This window comes from Paramormyrops kingsleyae, chromosome 18 (assembly GCF_048594095.1).
Source record: "Paramormyrops kingsleyae isolate MSU_618 chromosome 18, PKINGS_0.4, whole genome shotgun sequence".
NCBI classification, from domain to species: Eukaryota; Metazoa; Chordata; class Actinopteri; order Osteoglossiformes; family Mormyridae; genus Paramormyrops; species Paramormyrops kingsleyae.
Window position 1 is genome coordinate 19544528 of NC_132814.1, and position 22052 is coordinate 19566579.

At 49.7% G+C, this 22052-nt stretch overlaps 1 protein-coding gene across 4 annotated transcripts in view; it reads left to right on the forward strand.

Annotated features, from left to right (window-relative positions):
- Positions 1-22052, forward strand: part of nkain4 (sodium/potassium transporting ATPase interacting 4) — a 36087-nt gene that overhangs the window by 5672 nt on the left and 8363 nt on the right. For all 4 annotated transcript variants that reach the window (XM_072702342.1, XM_023798802.2, XM_023798806.2 and 1 more), the window contains exons 2-4: positions 11845-11982; positions 13624-13704; positions 17701-17898. In XM_072702342.1, the coding sequence (XP_072558443.1) occupies positions 11845-11982; positions 13624-13704; positions 17701-17898 (417 nt within the window). The remainder of the gene's footprint in view (positions 1-11844; positions 11983-13623; positions 13705-17700; positions 17899-22052) is intronic.

Sequence of the window (22052 nt, forward strand, 5' to 3'; positions counted from 1 at the left end):
CCAAATTGGGGCATCAGAAAAAGAAATGTGTTGGGAAAGATGTCACTGAAGGATCCTTCAAGCGTGAGTCATGGAGGTAATGTACGTTATTAATGTGCCCCATAAGGTTATCAAAGATGGGGTCAGGAGGAGAACCAGGTGATTCGCTTCAGTTATTAAGCTCAGACAAAGGGCCCTCAACTCGGAGCTCAAGATGAGAGTCATCCTAGAGTCACACCCTGAAGGTCCCTGACTCCTCCAAGGATTGCCAGTCATTGTGACACCATGCGGGACCGCCTGCGTTCTCTCTTACTCTCTCAGTCTGGGTCACAATAGCCTCAAATCCAGGTTTCTAGCAAATGTACTGTCAGCGGCATCCAATGGTGGACGGGTAGAGTACGTGTGCTCACTGTGTATGAATCGGTGGGTTAGAATGATGTGCCTGTGATAGGAAGGTTGTTGGTTCAAATCCCAGGATCGGCAGAGTGATGTCACCACTGGGCCCCTGAGCAAGGCCTTTAACCCCCAGTTGCTCCAGGAACTGTCTGATCTTACTTTCTCAATTGTATGTTGCTTTGGATAAAAGCTTCTGCCGCCACAGCTGCTATCGAGGTTAACTGTGTTAATTATGTGAGTAAAATAGTTTTAAAATAAGAATTGCGGTAGGCTTGTTTTTTCTTTTCTTTGTTGGGGTGGGGGTCCATTGCTTCCCTTTCGCTCCTGTGCTTTCTTGTGTCATAACTAAAGTGATTATGCTGGAGGGCTTGTTTAAATATTTACTTTACCAGGGGGGTAGATTTGTGACCCAAACAGACGTGATGGTTCTCTGCCTTGGAACTGCGGCTCTTGAGGTGGAGTTTCATCTCCTGACAGTCCTGAGTATTTAGGCCCAACTCAGGAGGTAGGTGGTGGGGGGGAGAGGCGGGGAGACAGTGAGAGGGAGGGGGACTGAACATTGGGGGTCAGCGGCAAGCCGAACCGACACGGAGTCTCGAGGCCGAGCGCATATGACTATGTGACTTTGACGTCTGTCAGAAAATGAAGGGGATCCTTTTCTAAAAAGACACGCATATCTATAAAAATGTCCTTATCCAAAAGTTTTTTAATATAATTGAACCGTTTTCTGCAGCCCCAGGACCGCATAACGCCCAGGGTACCCCCTCCCACCCCCCGCCCTACCCAAGTCGATCTTCTCAAATGGCCAGGTGCCAGGAGGCCAGAAGAGGCCCATCTTTGGTCCACATGGTGTTGTGTGATGGAAGCAGCCGTTGTTCGTCTTGGCAGCTTCTTGGATGGACAGGGAAACCCCAAACGACCCTTCAGAGACTGAGACAGTAGTGTTGTGAAAACGAACTGTAACTACTGCACATATTTCAGATCAGGATGGAAAGATCTGGAAATTTCCATTCCTCCCCACGCCTCACCCCACAGGCAATTGAGAGCCCCCCCACTTGGATGTTCCAAGTGCCCTTTTTAACTGTTGATGATCACTCAAGATAGATCCTGGTCGCTTTCTCCAGAATGTTCTGATCCTCGTGGATCCACATGGGTCTGACCGCCCTTGTGTCTTGTAAGAACAATTCATCGCCAAAACCTTTTAATTTGTGGCAGAAGTAGCAGTTTGTGCAGCAAAGCGGTCCGCAGATGGAGAAACGAGGGCTTCCCCGCTTAATTAGCATCTCGTTACCCCTGGGAGGCCTTCGTCACATGAAGACGAATGTTTAATAAGCTGTTCGCTTTCTGGCTTCTCCCTGCAACCAGTCCCGACAAGCCCTGCAGGATTTCCGTGGATGTTAATTACCAGCAGAGCACGGGCGTGTTCAGCTGATTGACTAGGCCATCGATCTGTCTTAGCCAAGGGTGAGCAGGCCAGATTTGATGGGACCAAGCTCACCTCTAAACTAGTTTGTTAGACAAACGTGGTACAGCTAGGTAACCTTCCACAGCGCTCGTTCCCGTCCAACTCGTTACCCCGGCAACCTAAAACGAGAGATAAATCCGACCTCTTCGGAAAGGGGATGGATTTAGCATGCAGAATTAGCAGCTAAGAAGCCTGCAGGCACTCTTCCTCTGGACATGGCTGTCAAATGGCATTTGCGATTCAGCCCGGTCTTGGGTTGAGTTTTATACGCAGAAATCGGGCTTGGAGGAATGGTTCAGTGGATTTGCTAAGCTAATCAAAGACGCTCGTATTTACCGTGGGATAGATATTGTACCCAGTATATTTATACACACAGTAGATTCTGTCAGGTCTAGTGGGGAGATACTAAATGGGTCCATGATGGTAAATAAAGACACTATTTATCGACGATGTTAAGAAGACATGCAGCTGTGTGGTACCTTCCTGAAAGGCAGAACTCAGTCTGGGACTTGTAGTCTTTCAGTCCTTGTTGTCTGACCCGCTGGGCCTATTTATAGAAAAATCTCCCCAGGGATGGCAGACCGTGCATCAAGTGCCTGATTCCATGCAGCGTTGTCATATTTTAACGTCTCATTTATCTGAAACATGCCTCCCACCCCATTAAGACACCCCACCCACCATCTGCTCATTTTGTTTGATCAAGGATGACCTTCATTGGGTTGACGTATCCCCCGCCCCCGCACCTCCCCACCCCACCCCATTTCTTCCTCCAGCATCAGCAGGTTAACAGGTCATCGGTGTGGTTTAGTGTACAGTGTTGAGTCGTTTCCTTTCCCTTTGGGGCTGGGAGGAGTTGATCAGCAGGCCAATGGGATGACGGTTACCCTTTTCGAGATCGCTACGTCAGGTGGGTGAGGAGCCCTACCTGATGGGGGTGTCGTAAGTGTGGGCGGGGCCGTTTTTCATCGCCATATGTCCCCTCCCACACTCAGCTCCTGGCCCCTGAGCGGCTTCCTGTCGACAGCACCACCCGAACTATTTAGTCAGGTTCTTCACCGGAGACAAAACGGGGGAATGAGTCACACAGGCAGAGCCTGGAGGCTTTCCAGGTGAACAGGGCCCTTTTCACTCCGCTCCTCGTGACAGATGTGTGCACGCGTCGGTATGAAAGCGTATCCACGCTCCAGTCCCGCGGTGTTTTTTAATAACCGGCTGATTTACATATAGAGTGGACCCAGAACGGTGTTAGGCATGTTTCTGCAGGTGTGTTTCTTTAAGGAATTTTATCTGGAAATGTTATCCGCCCCTTTTCCATGCCAAGGTGGAGATTGACCTCCAGAAAATCCTTCTGGACATTGTGGTTGTGTCTGAAATCGCATACTTGTTTGCTATGTAGTAGGCGAAATATAGTATGTGATATGGGCAGTATGCTTGAATCCTCAGTATGGATGAGACTGCAGTATGGTGCCGTTCGCCTCCTTTCTGTGTAATTCAATGGATGCTACGCTATCCCACAAGGCTAGTGGAGCAGCAAAGAATGTCGCTTTCTCCAAAGTTTTTGTCAGGATGGTGGAGGAGGACCTCTGCATGAATTTAAGTAGAAAACAATGCTCAGCTATGTAAGCTGACTCAGATATGTATTGTTTTCCGTTAATACTTTTTAATGCTTTTTAACATTCATTGGGGTCAAGTTACGTCATTGGAAAAACATCTGGGCCAGGTAACATGCAAGATTCCATCCGCAGTTTGTCCTAATGCATGCATGCTGTTCTCATGCCTATCGCACATACTGTGGTAGGTTTCTGATGAAAATCAGTACTTAGTGAGTAAGTACAGTATGTGATTTCGGACGTGCCATTTCTCAATGAGCAGGAAACGGCAATCATCTCTGATTGGCTGTTCCTTGGGGTCCTACCCTACTGGGAGCTGGGAGGGAGCAAAGACACGGACCGTCTGTGAGTCCCTGAGGATCCGATTGGGAAACACTGCTGCGGGGTATTAAAGCGATCTGACGCTAATTACCGTAGGCCTGACGTCACTGTCTCTCCATTAGTTAGTATTCCCTTGAGGAAAAAGGTGGATTTGTTGTGGCGCCATACCTCATGGGTATCACTATTGCCTCACACCTCTAGGGTTGCAGGTTCGAATTTAACCTTCTCTCTGTTTGTGAAAGTTGCATGTTTTTTCCCCATGTTGTGCAGGTTCATCCAGTTAGTGATAGTGATGGGCAAACGAAGCTTCATGAACCATTTGCTGTATCTTCTGACACCACTAGATGGTGCTCTCGGTTCAAAAAAGGACTCAAAGCATGCCACAAAGTAATTCAAGAGCACCATCTATTGGGGTCCAAAAATACAGGAAATGGCTTTATTTGGCCATCATTAATTTAGGAGTAGAGCACTGCTGGTTTTCCAGCCTTCCTTTCCCTGTGAGCTAGGTGTGAAGCCTCTGACCAATCAGAATCAGTAATTATTACACTTACTACCTGGGAGAACTGAAAACAAGGCCTGGATTTGGAATCAAGGTCTAGATTTGAAGAGCCCTACTGCAGAGTATGATTGTGTATGTGGCCTGTGATGGACTGACATCCTGTCCAGGGTGTTCCCTAGTCTGTTTATATCGAGAGCTGCAGGCGTAAAGGTCACTCCTGCTTGGTCCTGATTGGCTGATCAGAACCCATCCAGATCCCAGCCAAAAATATGAACATCTTCAAAGTATGAAACAAAATGCTTTATAATTTGATAATGACAGTTCTAGCTGCTGTGAAGCTGACGAATGATATTTCTTAAAGGAAGTTTTTTAGTTACATAAACCAGGAGGAAGAGATGAGTGAGTCTTTTTGAGTTTTTCGTGTTTGCTTTGAATCCCACCCTCCCACATTAAACAGCGTAAAACTTAAACTTTATATTTTGCCCAAAATTGGCAGGAGATGTTTGCAAACCAGGGGTGAAGGTGAGCATGATGAACAGTGAAACGGATGAAGGCGACACCCAGAGCTAGACGGTGCTGTTGACATGTAGTATGAGGGGTGGAGCCTCAGGAGATCTTCCTGCTGGTTTGGCTGTCCTGCCTATGCAGATGGGGGAAACCCCCAGGTTCCGATGTAACACCCCTGACATCATTTCGTTCGTGTTTCATCCTGCGTTTCTCCCTCTTATCGGCGTCTGCTGACAGCAGCCGTAGTGGGAGCTTCTTTCTGGGAACATGAGGCCTCGCTATCAGGAATGTTAATCACGGCCCCCCTGGCTAACACCCTGCCCATCCCCCCCCCCCCAGCCCCGGCCTCAGCCCTTTGTGTGGGAGTTATTTACAGGATGTTGTGATGTACCATTTGGGAGGAGATAGTTACAGTGTCCTTTGAGATTAATAACATTTACGCTTATATTTGCCATTTGTACAAAGGAATTTTCCAATCTGCAGTGAATATTTTTTTTGTGCTCTATGCTCCTATGAGTCACATACAGGTTAGAGTGCAGTCTGTGGTTAGGGTTGGGGGGGGTGGACTTTAATCAACGGCCACCCGAGTAATTTTCGGGGTTAAGGGCCTGGCTTGAGGACCCAGCACTGATATGATTACCCTGGTGGCCACGGGATTCGAACCAGCAACCTTCTGGACGGGGTTACAGATCCTAAGCTGCTGAGCCCCTCTATGAAATGTTAAACAGGCACTGTGTTACAGGAGCAGAGGCTGGCCGGCTAAGCGGGGGCGTAATGCACCGAGGTCACGTGAAAGGACACGCCCGCGCAGAGAACGGAAAACGACACTGAGCCTGAACAGAGAGGCACTAACGGCTGTAAATCGGCTTGAGAAGGTCCCGTTAGCGGCTTCTATAAAAGCAGCGCACGGCCCATTTACTCCGGGGCAGCCGGAGATAAATAAATCAGCACTCAGAGTATGAAGCAGTATGACTCTCACGTCCACAAGACAGGGCCGTGAGAGGAAGGGAAGACGACAGACTTATATGGCACCAGTACTGTGGTCTTTGTGTTATTGGCTCCAGTCACAAGTTGGGTCTTCGCCTGGGTCTTTGGGATGTGACAGGGGTGGATTTCGCTCCTGTAAATGCTGTCACTGTTTGGACTAAACAGCTTTCACCCTTCCAGTTGTGGGAAGGTCTGTAGAGCCATGTGACCTTCTGGACTGATTCATCAAAATCATTTATCTTTAGAAGCAAGCTCTAAGCCAAGGCTGTTCAACTCACGGTCCTCGAGGTCCGAGCCCTGCTGATTTTCCAGCCCTCCTTCACCTGTGAGCCAGGTGTGAAGCCTCTGACCAATCAGAATCAGTAATTATTAAACTAACTACCTGGGAGAACTGAAAACACGGCCTGGATTTGGAATCGAGGGCCTGAATTGAATAGCCCTGCTGTAAACATTAAACAGTGGTGGTAACATGCTGGATGAAGCAGTCCTGTCCAGCCAGTGCGGGGTTTCAGTATGTGTTGGGGTTTATATCTTCTTCTGAATATCTATGTGGGTTTCCAACCAGGGATGATTCTAGGATTTTTTTTTTTTTAAAAAGCGGCCAACCTTATCATTAGCCAATGATTTGTTTCAAATCTGTGAGTGACAGCAGAGGGGCCACTCCAGGGACCAATCAACTTTCAGCAGGGGCCAGTGCCCCTGTGGCCCTGCCCCCGTTTTGCACCCCTGTTACCAACCATAATTCAAAGAAGACATGGCTCTGTTGTTGTTGTGTCTCCAGTCTGTTGTGTGTGTGTGTGTGTGTGTGTGGACTATGTTTATATTACATTATGGGGACCGAATAGGGGCGTTGTGGGGACCATTTTTCAGATCCCCACAAAGATCTGTGAATGCTATCAAAAAACTAAAAATGCCAAAAGTCTTGTATTGTGTTTAGTTACTCATGGTTAAGGTTAGGGCTCAGTGGGGGTTAGGGTTGTCATTGGTGGGATTAGAGTTTTGCCCATAGAAATGAATGGAGAGTCCCCACAAAGATATAATTATAAATGTGTGTGTGTGTGTGCGTGTGTGTGTGTGTGTGTGTGTGTGTGTGTGCGCCCCCTGCGATGGACTTGCATCCCATCCGGGCCGTTCCCCCACTTTGTGCTCCCTGGAATGGGCTGTGAACTCATCCTGACCCTGTGACAGAAACGTGGTTCTAGAAAACGTGTGGGTGCATGGATGGATGTACCAGATATTCCCTTTTATCATCTATCCTGTTTATTATCTCTCCACTGTGAGGGGGAAGCGTTTTGGGAGTGCGAAGCAGAGCTTTCCATACTGTCCTCGGGAGAGGGGGTTGAATAATTGACCCAGAATTGGACTGAGCGGAAGCTAAACGCTAGGTATGCCGCAGATGCTCGGGCTTAAATGGGCGGCATGGACTCGGCGTACCTCAATGATGTCATCATCAGCGAGAAACCAAAGCCCCGATGTGGTTCGACCTTCAGAGAGATGTTCGCTGTGATTGATAAAGTCCTGCCAGATACCAGCCACAGTCACCAGCTCAGGGATGATGAGGCTGCCGCGTCTCGGAGAAGCTGCACGGCCGTTCATGCTCGATCGCACACGCTTTGACGAGCTTCCCCGACATCCTATCCCTTCCCCATTCTTCTTCATCATCACCACCATCATCATCACCATTCCTCTGCAGATCTCATTTTACCAGCAGACATTAAGGTCTTTTGCGGTCGGCTTCGCCTCAACAAGAATGAGGAGGGGGGGGGGAGGAGGCCGGTCCTATTAACAAAGGGAAACTCGATGAACGAACAGATGACAGTAATCAATCGTGGGGTGGGGGGGGTGCCTGCATTATGGAACCAGATTTGAGGGATAGGTGGGCCTAATTTGGCAATTGGGTTATTACGGAGCAGCTGAATCTGATAAACAGCCGCTCGTGCTACTCCGGCGATACACCCTGCGCTCTAGCAAGCTTTAAAAGCATCGTTATCGCCTTGTGAGTGTTACTTAATGAGTCCCAATGGTAGCTGATGCACCGTATGCCCCCCCCCCCCCAGCCCCCACCCCCCATGGCCTCTCTGCCCGCTGCTTCCTTTGTGGAGATGATCGCTTTATGGTGAGCATCTAAATTCGAGAAGGAGCACATCCGGCCCATGCTGGAGGGCACCTCTCCTGACTATGCTGGTGACCTCATCGCTCGTCCGTTCGCTTCCGTTCTGTTTCCCATTAAACATTGTCGGTCACCCAGTCCGGTCCTTGGGGACCCACAGATAGTTGACATTCTTTGCAGGAGGGAGCAAAAATGTGGACTGTCTGGCATGGTTGATTGGAGGGAGCAAAAACTTGCACCGTCTGTGGATCCCTGAGGACCGGATTAGGAAACACTGCTCTAGTCAGTTTCTCAGGTGAGACTGTCACAGCATAACGTGGATCCGTTATTTGCTATATGTCTCCTTGACAGCAAGTGTCTCCTCCGTCTCCATCTGAGGGCGAGTGGAGAAGATGTAGGGTTTTTCAGAAGTACTTGCGGACTCCTCCTTCTCCTGACTGAGAAGATTTCAAGTGTAAGATTTCTTGCTGAGAGCCACGTGACATAGATATGGGGGGGGGGGAGGGGGTCAGCAGGGGATTTTATTTGCCTGCAGGTGTAGATACAGTTTGAGGAGTTGGGAAAATGATATGGTACTGGCTTGGGGGGTGCAGCTGAGCATGGGATTAGGGGCTGGGTGCGTCCCAACTTCCCTCTTTCTGTGATGGGCGAACAGCCAATCGGGGCACACCTGGTGAACATCCTCTTGCAAACCGAATTTGATGCCGGTGTTGACAGAAATCACGCCCTCCTTTGGCCTTCTGGGGTGTGCCTAGAGGAGAAGGTCTGTGTGCTCGGATCATATGACGGGGTTTTGACCTGTAATTCCACTCTGCTGCAAGTTCCTACACCGACAACAACATTGCCAGTGGAGGTTTCTTCTGGATTTTTTTTTAAGCTTTGGAAGTTCCTGAAGGTTACACCCCTAATCGCTCTTATCTGAGAAGCTCCCCATCCTGACTGTTTTTCACTGCCGGACTTTAGCTAGAAATGTTGCCCAGATCCCTCCCAGATAGGTACCCAAGACTTCTGCCAGTGTCGGCAGCGAATTTTTCAACTATGGAGTTTGAGCCGCTCTCGTTTCTTCACTGATATGTATTCGGTGTGAGTGTGTCGTGGAAATTGTGAAAAAAATGGTAGATTTCTAATGATATGATGATGGGGAAAGGAATGAGGTCTGTGGGAAGAATAACAATGTAGCCCGTGCTGGTGGTTTCCTCAGGTGGACACCTTCTTTTATTCCATCTACTCAAAGCTGGATTGGTCTAAAATGGGCTTTGGCTCCTCGGAGAACCTCCTGCTTCGCTGGATGACGGTAATAAATCGTGACTCGCGCGTGACTTGCATTGGGCAGATGGAGCAGTGCTCAGCGCTTACTCGAGACATCATCACGTTAAGAAATCTGGTTCCCAGCCCTCGGGTTGTGCAGAAAAGATGGCCTGCATATCAGTTTGCAGTGTTCCTCCACCACCCCCCACCCATCCAGTGCAAGAAAACAAAATAGCCAACTAACTCAACTTCCAGTCAAATATCTATCCTCTGAAAACACTCAGTAGCTATACACTGAACACATTTGCAAGGTATCCCAATGCACGCCAACCTCACGGGAGACGGAAATGACCCCACCTTCTGACCTTTTGACCCCCTCACTGACCTCCTGGGTGGTCCGTGCACGTACAAAACAATCGTCTGGTGATTGATGCCCCCATACGGTCGGGGTGTGATGGCGCTACTTATGTTTTTGACGGATGATTTTTAAATTGGCGCTACAACAACTGAATCCGGAAAAAATCTGAGGAGGAAATCCATTCGGCGAAGTAATCTCGATGCGCGGGTGGCCGCCGCCTGCCAGGCGAACGCTAAGCCCAGTGGAAGCAGTCGGTTGGAAACCGGGACTTTCCCGTCTTGATTTGCATCCATTGCATCTGCCAAATGCAGACAGGCTTTTGTGTCCAGCCCAGAAACACTGGTCACTGGGACGGGAGCCGAAGGAGGCCCCCTGAGGGCAGACTCTGAATTGCCGATTGTCCCTCTTGAGCCCCCTTACTATGCACTTGTCCAGATGAATGTGCCGTGATATGGGATGCGTGAAAGGATTCTCACATCTGGACGTCAACCTAAGAGCTTGGGTGATAATGAGTATCAGCTAGAGGCTGCCGCCCCTCAAGTTATGCTGATTCTGACAAATTGTCTTCTAGAAGAGTGTTTCTCAAACTATTTTTGCTGTCTCCCAATTCCTTGATAGTTGGGAGAGAGCAAAGACATGGGCCATCTGGGGGGAGGTCCTGAGGGCTGGTTTGAGAAGCACTCTTCTAGAAGATGCTAATCGCCTGGAAGAAGCTCTTCAAGTTACTCATTTGTTTGGTCAATATTTGATCGATCGTCATTATAGCAATGCAGTATTGTATCTGCATAAACAAGCTGTTTTAATATAGTTTCAGTTTAATCCGTTATTATTTTTATGTATATTGATGGATCGCTTAAGTAACACATTGTCAGATTCCATAATTATTTCCAAAGAATATAACCATCTTCCTAATAACTGTAGAGCACAGGGTCTGTCCTGGGGCTACACTGGAGTGATCGCTTGTGCGTTAAGGCCCTGGCACTGTCTCCGTTAATGACAGACCTCCCTTTCTTTAGCATGAATCGCCTGCACCGCTCCTCGTGCGTGAAGAAGAGAAAGGCTCTGATGGGTGGATTTAATACACACTCGAATGGACATGCAGTTGGCGCTCTGTTTGTTGGACATTAATTGCTCTAAGAGGGGAGATGGATCCTTTTGTCCAGCTGCACTCGGTTGCCTCCACCCCCATTTCCTTATTTTCCCCACACGTTACGTGAAAGCGGTCATCAGTTATGCACGACTTGGGTCCTTTAATTTAGCGGCTACAAAGCCGTCTCTCGTGTTGTTGTAGCCGTTCAGCTAGCTTTCCACCCCACTGTGTCGCTGTCCCGTGTCACCACACATGGGGGGGGGGGGCACTACTGTCATCCGTCATCCCGCCGTTGCGCTCCACCAGCATGTCAGCCCCCACTCTGGTACAGGATTATAATCAAATGCCATGGGGTCCCCCCCCCGCACCCCACCCCACCCCTGGGCCCCCACTGAACCAGTGGGCTGATTCTCCTCAGTTTCCGAATACCGTGTCTAATTAAATCGCAGCGTCGAACGGCGTCCGATGGCGAACCCGTGCCATCTCCCCCCCCCTCCAAGACGTCTCTGAATTATTCAGCTGTGATTCACACAGCATGGGTGAGTGCCACGAATCATCTGCGGGGGTGTGTCATTTCAAATAAGTCATTTCAAAGCGGAATGGGATTCTTTCTCTTCCGTGGTGAATGAGCCACTGCGATGTGTTTGTGCTGAGAGCGATGCCCCGTGTCAATCCTGAGACGCTGGGAGGCTGGTGTTTCTCCTTCCTACATGCGCTGATGGAGACGAGCACTTAGGGTTCCTGATGGTTCCTGGTGGTAGTTACCTTAAATGCCCTTCTTGATTACTCCACACCAGATTTACTAGGGCAGTGTTTCCTAGTCCGGTCCTTGGGGACCCCCAGCCGGTCCATGTTTTTACTGCCTCCGAGCTCCCAGTAAACATGGACTGTCTGTGGATTTCCGAGGTTCCCGAGGACCGGACTGGGAAACTAGAGCCACAATGACAAGGGTCACACACCTCAACACACTGCTGCCTTAGCACTCCCTTCTGGAATTCTATTACAGCTTAAATTCATAACTGTTTATCAACCGGTTGCACCAGTCTAAATGCTGTTGAGTTTCATTGTACGCTTAAACATTTTGAAATGACAAAGTTGTTCCTGAAATGATGTTTTATGACCCGTGGACCTCAGGCAGAGTGAGACTTTATCTCCTTATAATACTTTGTGTTGTCATTCCAGAGATTGTTGCATTGGAGATTATGAGGAGATGGACTTGGAACTTTCTTCTTCTCTCTCTCTTTCGTCTCTTTCTTCGACTCTCCTCCTTCCAGATGGTGGCCTTGGAGAGACAGGTGTTCGACTTCCTGGGCTATCAGTGGGCTCCCATCTTGGCAAACTTCTTCCACATCATCATCGTCATCCTGGGCCTTTTTGGCACCATCCAGTACAGACCACGCTATATCGTAGTGGTGAGTCTCCGCATGCAAAAGCTTGTGTGTGTTTGAGCGCACGTGCAGGACATAGCATAGTCCTTAAGGACATGGATGTATTATGTGATGGTTGCTGGTTCACTTCCCAGGTGTTTTCTGGTATTGTACCCTGGAACAAAGTACTTAACCAGAATTGAGTAAAATATCCATATTTACAAACAAGTCTAACTAGTCAGTTTCCAGAGGTGGGAAATTCAGGTCCACAAAGTGCAAATACAGTCCAAGATTTAGCTTCAACCAACCAGTCGAGTATAAAAAGTCACAGTCAAAGGACTCAGCTGGTTACTTGAAACAAAATCTTGGTCTTGATTTGTACTTCCTGGACCTGAACTTTCCACCTTTGTCAGTTTCTTTGTACAAAAGTCTCACCTAAACAGAGAAATAATGAGGGACCTTATTCTTACATGTAAAAAGTGAAATACAGTGAAGAAAATGTTTTGGCCTCAGGCTGAGCTGCTGCTGCTTATCATACAAACACTGCAAATGTCACCCTCTAAATCATCTCCTTAATCCAGCTGTAATTAAAGTAATTAATCCCTCCATGCAACACAAAACCCAGGCTCACTCGAATCACAGATAAACCTTAAATCTGGCTGCCGTCGATATTTGGATTTCATGGGTGTGGTGAGGAAGACGGAAACTTCCGGTATCCTTCGAGGGCTAAGGAGACGGCTTGAAGTCCATTTTTTGCAGTGTGTCTGATTCTGGACGCGTCATTGGTATTGATGTTTTATTGTGATGCTACAGCTTTAAGCATGTATTTTTATTTGTGAATAGCTCACAATAACATGGAATTGTGCATACTAATGGAAACTAATGAGGTTCTCTTAGAAAAAAACGAAGGCTTTCCCCTTAAGGACGATATTGTGATTCATTTTTTCCCTCTTTGAACACTAATGAGGGTCCGAACGTTGATTTTCTTTCCCGCGGACGGACCCTCGATAACAAGCCACGAGAGCCAGCTAACCAAAGACGACAACCGCTGGCTTAAAAGGCACTCAGCTCTTCTAATTTGCACTTTAAACACCATTTTTTTTTTTACAAAGCTTTTTGTATTTTTTGAATGTAAATGGCCGGGACCGTGCAGTGACTCTTGCCATGTTCTGGGTTGGTTAAAATTGTCTTCCAATTAAACAGAAGTTGCTGTTTTTGCTGGTGGTTCAGTGTAGAATGAAATAATGAAAGGAATGAAAGATGGTACTTGGTACATTAGGGAGGTAATTAACACATCCTTGGATTAATTGTGCGGTGTGTGATGATGCTAATTGTGCTGTGCGTTTATCCCATAAGGATTCCCCTAACCATCGTGGCCCCCTGCAGGTGACCCTGGGTATATCCCTTCGGGTAATCCCCACAACCCAAGTGCTTGTTGGCTATTTATTCAGGCCTTTGTGTACTTTTTGCTCCTGAAGGGGGTGCTGTAGCAGCTTGATGGCTTACCCGGGTCATACATGTTAGTTTCCCAGCTCTGGGGCATTACACCAAGGCTCTGGTGGGAACTTGAACCTTCCGCCTTCTGGTCATGAGCTGAAAATCTTTTGCATTACATGCTGTTCCCGGTATTGACTGATTAGCGTAATTATCTGCATTCCACTCACCTCATCCCCCATTTTCTGACAGTATGCCGTCTGGACCGCTCTCTGGGTGGCGTGGAATGTCTTCATCATCTGCTTCTACCTGGACGTGGGAGGTCTTTCCAAGGTAAGCAAATCTGTTTTGAGATTAAGGACATTTTAAGGGCCACTGTGTGTTTAGTGGCTGTTTGTGTTAAGCTTTTGTGCTCATGATCAGAAGGTCGTTGGTTCCAGTCCTGTGGTAGGCAGAGTGATGCTACCGTTGGACCCTTGATCGAGACCCTTAACCCCCAGCTCCAGGGGTACTGGATGCTGGCCGACCCTGTGCTGTGTCCCCCCAAGCTTGTATCTGTGTCTCATGGAGAGCAAGATGGGGTCAGCGACCCCTTGAATATCACTGTTCTGTTCTGATCTAGAAGTCACCAGTGCAGTGGAACTTGCCGCTGACCAACCTGGTTCCTGCATGATTCTGGAGCCAAGGGTGTTTGTCTGGCTGGACATGGTCGTGGGAAAGGCAGTCCTGGTTCCTGGAGATGAGAGCCTTGTATTTGCATTCGTTTTCTGCAAGTGGATTCTTTTGTTTTTGTAGGACACCGCAGAAGCTCTGCGATTTAATAAATCAGTCCAGAAAAGGACCGACTCCTAAATTTCATGGTGGTCCTCCTAACGAAAAGGAAAACTCTTTCGTTCCAAGGTCTAACAGTGTTCCTCAGGAAAAACACAAGAGGCTGACGTTTAGTGAAGCGCACCCCCACCCCTCCCCCCCGTAGTTCTGCAATCTTCGCAGTCCCCATATACCCGGTTCACCCCACACCGCCTTCCTCCCCTGTGCTCCTAGCGTGTAGTTCAGATCCATGGGCTTCTCCCGTCAGATTGCCCTGAGGATTATGGGTATGCCTGAACAGTTTCCTCCGTGCGGACACTGACTACAATAACAGGCTCCTGACTTGCAAAACCGTGGCTGTCCAATGGAAAATGGCCGGCAGGACATTACATACGGTGCCGTGTCTCAAGGTGAGGAAGACCTCGGACGATTCTGGCCTTGAGATTCTCCTCCACCCCCTGTGTGGGATTGCATGGCCAACGTGGGCTTCATAATTACAATCAAGACCAAGGACTATATCAGCAGCACATGAATTATGAACTAACCATAGTCTTTCTTTGTCCGGTTTTTTTTTGAGAGAGAGAAAGCTACTGATAAGGAGCTGAATACATCCTAGCAAATAACTCCAGCATCCCCCCCTGCAGTGATCTGCTGCAGTTGGTGGAAATCTGTACACGAGCACAGCCGCTCACTGTCAGGTATAAATCGTGCCTTTTTATTTTCATTTAAAGCGTTTTGTCCGATTCACATCCCTGTCAGAGCAATGGCACAGGCGGATGATTGAGGGGACGTGAAATTCACGGCCTTTTTTCCCGCAGTGTGGAGATCTCTCAGAGTGCACTTAATGGCGGATATCAGCACGCGCCAGATATCATCTGCATGTCGATGAGTTTTCCCTTTCATAAGGAAGGTTTTTTATTTCTACCTGCTCTTTTGAGGAAAACGTTTCTTAATTACCTATCCGAGAGCAACTTTCTAAGTATTTCTAAAATGAAAATTAAAAGTCTGAAGCCATTTCCCCAAAGAATGGCGTGTGCATTAAATGTCGTCGGCGAATCATAAATGCTATCGTGTTGCTGGGCTTCCTGATAGTCTGTGGAAATTCACTGCTTAAGCTTGGTCTGCGCAGTGTAAAATCATGTCATTTTAATTTCATATTAGTGACATATCTCTAGTAGGGTAAAGGTTGTTAACTTGGGGTTTAAGGTTACTGCTGTACATTTTCATGCCCGAACCCCCCCGTCTTCAGTGCCACCTTTGGTACCCCCTTAGCTCCTGTTTTCACTTGGTTCTCGCCTTCAAGGTCGAATTTTAAAGGGGTACAGTCTACCATGGTTTCCGTAGCTTTGTAGATCTCTGTGGTGTGTGACGTTTATGGGATGCTTTTCACCGCCATATAAATAAGGTCTGTACACATATCCACCCCCTCATGCTCATAATAACCAAAACTGAGCACAGCCCTCCCCGGGGGGGGGCCCTCGGCCCACTTTTGGAGGGGCACGTTTGTGATTTTCTCGCTGCCCTGTTGTTGATTGCAGAGGTCAGCATTCGCCAGCTCGCTCCAGGTTGCGGTGTGGGGGGACGCAGCCAATCAGTGCCTTGCGAGGGGCTTAAACGTATCCAGGACTCGTAATGCCGGCCAATAACCGCACCTCCCCCGGGTAAACGAGATCGTCGCAGTTCCCCTTGCAAGGTTATCCGGTGACATCCACCCTCCCCCTGCCCCGCATCCTGTGATACTCCGGTGGCTCGTCTCTGCCTGCATCTGACTCACCCCCCCCACCCCCCAGCCCCGCCCCGCCCCACCTTGCCCACCGCATCCATCACTCCCAGAGCCTTGGGCTGGTTTTCTCCAACAGCATAATGAAGTACCTGTCAAATCCTTCAACATGACAGAATGTTAACATCTGAAATCCGAAGCTTCAATCTATCCGTCAGCATTGTTGGGCAACCCTCCTCATCTTCCTCCTCATCTTCCTCGCTGACTCCTCCTACCAGCCATGTGCACTCACCTGAATCCAAACCATCTCCATCTGTTGGGTTAACACCACTCAGTCCATGCCAGCTGTACCTGTTATGTCCAATTATTTACTGAGCTGGTGGGGGGGGGGGGGGGGTTCTCACAACCTCCCTGTCAGAATCCCTCTGGTAAAGGCAGAATTTTCAAAGCATCCATGAAAAGTCCTCTAAGATCTTTGGGGATGTTCTTCTGCTTCTCTCTCTCTCTCTCGCTCGCTCTCCTGCTCTTCAGATTCTCCATCCGCTTCCACACGGTATCTCCTCACTGTCTGGTCAGACAGTCTTTCTTTGTCTGGGCGGTGCTCAGAGACCCCTGTGCAGCCCCCCCCCCCCCCCCAGATGGTTTCGCGAAAGCTCCTCACCTTGAGTGGACGTGAAGCCGGCTGGGGGGGGGGGGGGGCTCTCGGGTCTGACCATCAGCTAATGCCGCTCTTCAGCCACGCTCCAGCCCTCAGGACCGAATGAGCGTGACTCCAGTGCCGTCACTGACCCCACTGCCTGTGGCTGCACTGCCTGTGACTGCACTGCCTGTGGCTGCACTGCCTGTGGCTGCAATGCGTGTGACTGCACTGCCTGTGACTGCACTGCCTGTGGCTGCACTGCCTGTGGCTGCACTGCCTCTGGCTGCAATGCCTGTGGCTGCACTGCCTGTGACTGCACTGCCTGTGGCTGCACTGCCTGTGGCTGCAATGCGTGTGACTGCACTGCCTGTGACTGCACTGCCTGTGGCTGCACTGCCTGTGGCTGCACTGCCTCTGGCTGCACTGCCTGTGGCTGCAATGCCTGTGGCTGCACTGCCTCTGGCTGCACTGCCTCTGGCTGCAATGCCTGTGGCTGCACTGCCTCTGGCTGCACTGCCTCTGGCTGCACTGCCTGTGGCTGCAATGCCTGTGGCTGCACTGCCTGTGGCTGCAATGCCTGTGGCTGCACTGCCTGTGGCTGCACTGCCTGTGGCTGCAATGCGTGTGACTGCACTGCCTGTGACTGCACTGCCTCTGGCTGCACTGCCTGTGGCTGCACTGCCTGTGGCTGCACTGCCTCTGGCTGCACTGCCTGTGGCTGCACTGCCTCTGGCTGCACTGCCTTGGAAGGGCCCGCAGCTGTAAGAAGGCCCAGCTCCTGGGGGAGGGGGGCTTTGTTATGCCAGAGTAAATTGCAGCCCTCAGTATGACTCAGCGTTGGAGACCTACTCATGTGCTGAGTGCTTTTACCCACATGGGTCTGGTTTTTCATAGAGCAATTAATCGCCTGCCCCAGGGACCTTGCAGTGAGCCCCCCCCCCCCCCCAAACCCCATATTACCTGCCGCCACCCCACCTCCAAATTCCGGTCATGTTGGTTTGGGTCTCCTCTGAACGTTCGAAGTCTTGGCACCAATCTAACCTTCTGATCACCCGGGTGTAAATGTAGATCTGTCCACAGGTGGCGCTCCTTCATCGTGTGTCAGACCCTTGTAGCTGGAATGTGATTTCTGACACCTGGCCTTGGGCTGTCGTTGCAGGAGAGCGACCTCCTGACCTTCAACATCTCGGCGCATCACTCGTGGTGGAGCGAACACGGGCCGGGCTGCGTGCGGAAGGAGATGCCGGCGGCCAGCGTGCGCGGTCCAGACAGCCAGGCCTACATCTCCGTCATGGGCTGTCTATTGGAGTACCAGTACATCGAGGTCCTGCACAGTGCCTTCCAGATCCTCGTCGCAGTGAGTACCGCCGCTGGGAATGCGGAATCTGCGAGCCCGTCGGCAGGGCGACCTGGCACGCATACTGCCACACGCATTAACCGCATCGATCCCATCCCAATTACGGCCGCGTTGCGAGCATTTCAAGATCGTGGCTGTGACAGCGACGGCTCTCTCGGGGACACCACAGAGTTGCGAGGTTACTGCTCAGCCAGGGATACTAACGTGCTTCAACCGGAAACCGAGCAAGACAGACCGGCAGGTTAAGGGGACCAGCCGTGATAATTAACCCAGCAGAAATGAACTGTATTAATATCCACTCACTTACTCGTATGGCTCATGCTAGATTAGGGAATATTGTATAAATGTAAAATCGTGAGATTTATTAAACCTTTTATTCTTTTGCGTTGCCTGGGACCCAATAGGATTTGTGAGATTATAGGGGGTGGGGGTGGAATCGGAGCCCCATGTAAACAAGCGGTCCCTGGTTTATTTAATTGATGGAGGGGTCAATTTTGCAACTGCCGTCTCTTGGAGTGGGTTGTGAATGAGGTCAGTCCCCCCCCCCCCCCACCTGTAATTGTGTTTCTCCCATTATAAGCGTGTTTTATCTTGACTTTACTGACGTCGTTCCAGACGTAAAAGCCCGCAGAGGAGATGAGTGTAAGTCTCGCACCGAACCGCAAGCGCTGCCAGGCATTGTAAATGTTAATATCCCTGTGACGCCCCCTTAAGTGAGTGAGTCTTATCTCCAAGTTGCCCCTGGTGTCGGGGTGTGTGTATGTGTGTGTGGGGGGGGGGGGGGGTCAGGAGGGGTTTAATGTGCAGTATGGCCTCATTCGGCTCCGCATTCGTGTCTTTGCATGCCTCTGTGTTACTGGGCGGATTAGTCACCAGGTCGTTAATCCAGTTAGTCCCCACCAGCGGCGGAACGCACCATTCTAACCCCCTGGCCTCGTGTATTTCCTTAAACACCCCTCCCAACTTCTCAGTGGCGCTGTCCGCCCGCATTCTCACCATCACTGTGGGAACCGCTCTGAACGGACACAAAAAAGACACTATCAGAATAGAAGTGTGTGGTTTTTTTCCTCCATTTAGCATTTTTCTTTTACAAAAGGGTGTTTTTTTTGGTGGGGGGGGGGTGCATTTGTCCCCAAATTCTAGCCGGCTCTCTGCTATGACTAAGCCCATTAAAACTTTTTTTTTGCTTAGAGCAAAATGCTCAAGAAGTAAAAGGAGGATTTTGTGCCCCCCCCCTCCATGAAAGAGGCTGCTTTTGTGCCGAGGGGGAGCGTGTTCGGATGGCGGTAATGGAGACGGCCCATTCATCACCCCGCCACCCCTACAGGCTCACTGAGTTACTGTATTTGAATGTAAGTCAGAAAACCGGGGGTGAATGGATCCAGTTTATAAGTCACAGCCTCTCAGAGCCTCACGCTGCGGCCACTGGGGGGCGTCGGTGACAGGCCGTGACTGCGGCTGACAGTGCAAAGTGGGGGCGGGCCCCAGAGGGGAGTCCGGAACATTCCCCAGGACATTAATGAGGGCCAGTGAACTCCCCCCTTCCCAGACCGGATCGCTCTCCAACTTATTGTGGATTAAAACTGGACCAAAAGGCTGGGATTTCGGAGCCGATGCAGAGACCTGGAATCTGCTCCGGGAGAAGCACCCGGTTCTGTCCCCTCTGCCGTGGTTTGCCCCCCCCCCCCCGGGGATTTCCGTTTCCTCAGCGACGGCTGATTGAGCTACACGCCTGCGAAGCGTGCTTTTTCAGAGCACACCATCTGCTTCCCGTGACGTTTTATTACTCAATTACTGCCTCAAAGGACACGCGACGGGGGGCACCTGCACCCCCACCCCCCCCCCCCATCACATGATCACCTCCACATCGCTACATCTTTCCTCTCTCCCTTTGTCTCGCTCCTCTTCCGAGTACGGGGTCAGGGCCTCCCACATTGATCAGCTTGCCACTCGGATGATGTCTGGCCCCCACCCCCCCCCCCCCCTGCCCTGACGAATGAATACAGCTGATAAGATATTGCTGGAAAAAAAAACATAGTACCACCCCTCGGAATTTGTAATATGTGAGCCCGTTGGCATGGCAACCAGGCACACATTCCCCCCTTTTCAGGTCTTATGTGGTTTTACGGTTCCTGAGAAGTTTTAAATCTGGCACTTATATGGTATTTTTCATTCTTCTGGTTCGATGATAAACGTTTAAATGCCTTTCCAGTCTTGTTGATCTGGTTTTGGGCTACAGAGCGGTGCTCTTAATTGTAAACCCACGACACTGGTTTATGGAAGGCCCCACCAGAAGTGTCATGAGGGTGTGGTGTAGGACATGCCCCCCTTGTTTGCACTGGGTTTGGATACCGACTCGGACCCTGAGCCCTGAGGCCTTTCAGAGCTGGAGCAACTGAACGATGAAGTGACACAGCCTCTCCCCAAAGCAGGGCATTATTTACGTCCAGTGGCCATTGGCTAGCCTACTCTTATGCATTATGGGAGTGCATATTAATGTAGGGCAGGTTACGCGTAGCTTTACTGTGCTGAAGGACGGAGGGGGAAAAGGTTTAGCTAGTACCTGCCAACCCTGAGACAAACTGCCTGGTTTTACAGGTAACCAGGATGTTAAACTGCCTGACAAATGAGTCCGCGCCTTTGGCTTGTTTGCAATGTCCTCCCCCCACCCTATTACCGATTGGCTAATTTTTAGAGCTGATCGCTGGTCTGTCCTGTCACAGTTTGAGAAACACTATTCACTCACACCTACAGTATTCTCCTGTGTTTGTTGAAAAGTCCTCAGCAAATAGATGAATGATGCAGGTAAACCTCATTTCTTGGTCAGCACATCTGCAAGTCACCTTCATTTTTAATTTAATGTCAGCCCAGATTACCTCCCGATACTCTTGGGATCTTAGTATCCTTCCATGTCTTTACAGACACTGCTATATAATCTTTGGATATTATTCTAAAGGCTTGTATTTATTGGTGGTTTTGTTTGGTGCGGTTGACCGTACCCCATATTAAAGCTGTATTTTAATAGGTAATTATACTTTTGTCCTTGATCCTAAGCACACCTCGCCCTGCCCGTGTCGTGTAGGGCAGCCTGGAGCAGTGGTGGCGCTGGCTGTCAGGGCGTGCGCGAGCGGCTGCAGTGACTTCGCCCCTCGCGGCGAGTTTGCTGCCGCGTGCCGTTACCAAGCGTATTAAATGCGAAATGATGTAATTCGGGTTTTAGTAGGGAGGGAAGCCTTCACAGGGGATGTGGGTGGAGGGCCTTTCTGTGGCGCTTTTTAGTGCCTTTAGTCATTTATGCTTCTGGGAAAGCACGATTATTATTATTACAATGAATGGTTTATTGTTCTGAATTTATTTTCGCACTTTCTGTGCTTTCAGTTCCTTGCGCTTGCAAGAATTGCCGGTTTCCCGGCTGCTGTTGTTATAGTAATTATAATGCGAGTAATAGTAAGCATCTGTTGTGGTTATTTTCTTCGCCGCCTGCTGTGTCCTGATACGGGTGGGTCCCCGCAAGCTGTGCGCCGCCAGCCGGTGTCCTGGTGCCCGAGCGGGACAGCTTTTACCGACGCTCATTACGCGGCGCTGATCTCATCCCTGACGCCGCGGGGACGTTAACCTGCCAGCTCGCGAGTGCCGCTCGCGCTCGCCGTCCCGCCTGCACGTGAAACAGCTCCCGCATTAATTCCTGCCCATCTGCTCGTTAATGGCTGCCCTGGATGATGCAGCGAGCTGATAACGATGACGCACGCCTCCAGAAGTTTGTCTGCCTTATGTATTTCCTCCTTATGTCTTGTATGCATGGTTATATGTCTGGTTTTTATTTTGACTTTCCTGAAGGACGTGCGGGATTTTTTTTTTCCAGTTTAGCCGCATATTCTGTCGTTTCATTCACTTTTTTTCCCCGTTCGTACGCCGACGCCGATATTCACAGTGATGTGTGGCGATCTTCTATCTATTATCCTTAAAAGGGAAAAAAATGACTACCTTTCTGTCTCTAACCCTGAGTTTCCAGCAGGGAGCGATTAATCACGTTACAGGCCTGCGATAAACAAGGGAGACTGGGATCTTTGTAAACACTCTCCCACATGTAAATACCTCCCTCCAGCAAACATGTTTATTCACTTACATGCATCATCAGATGCGAGCAGCGATAT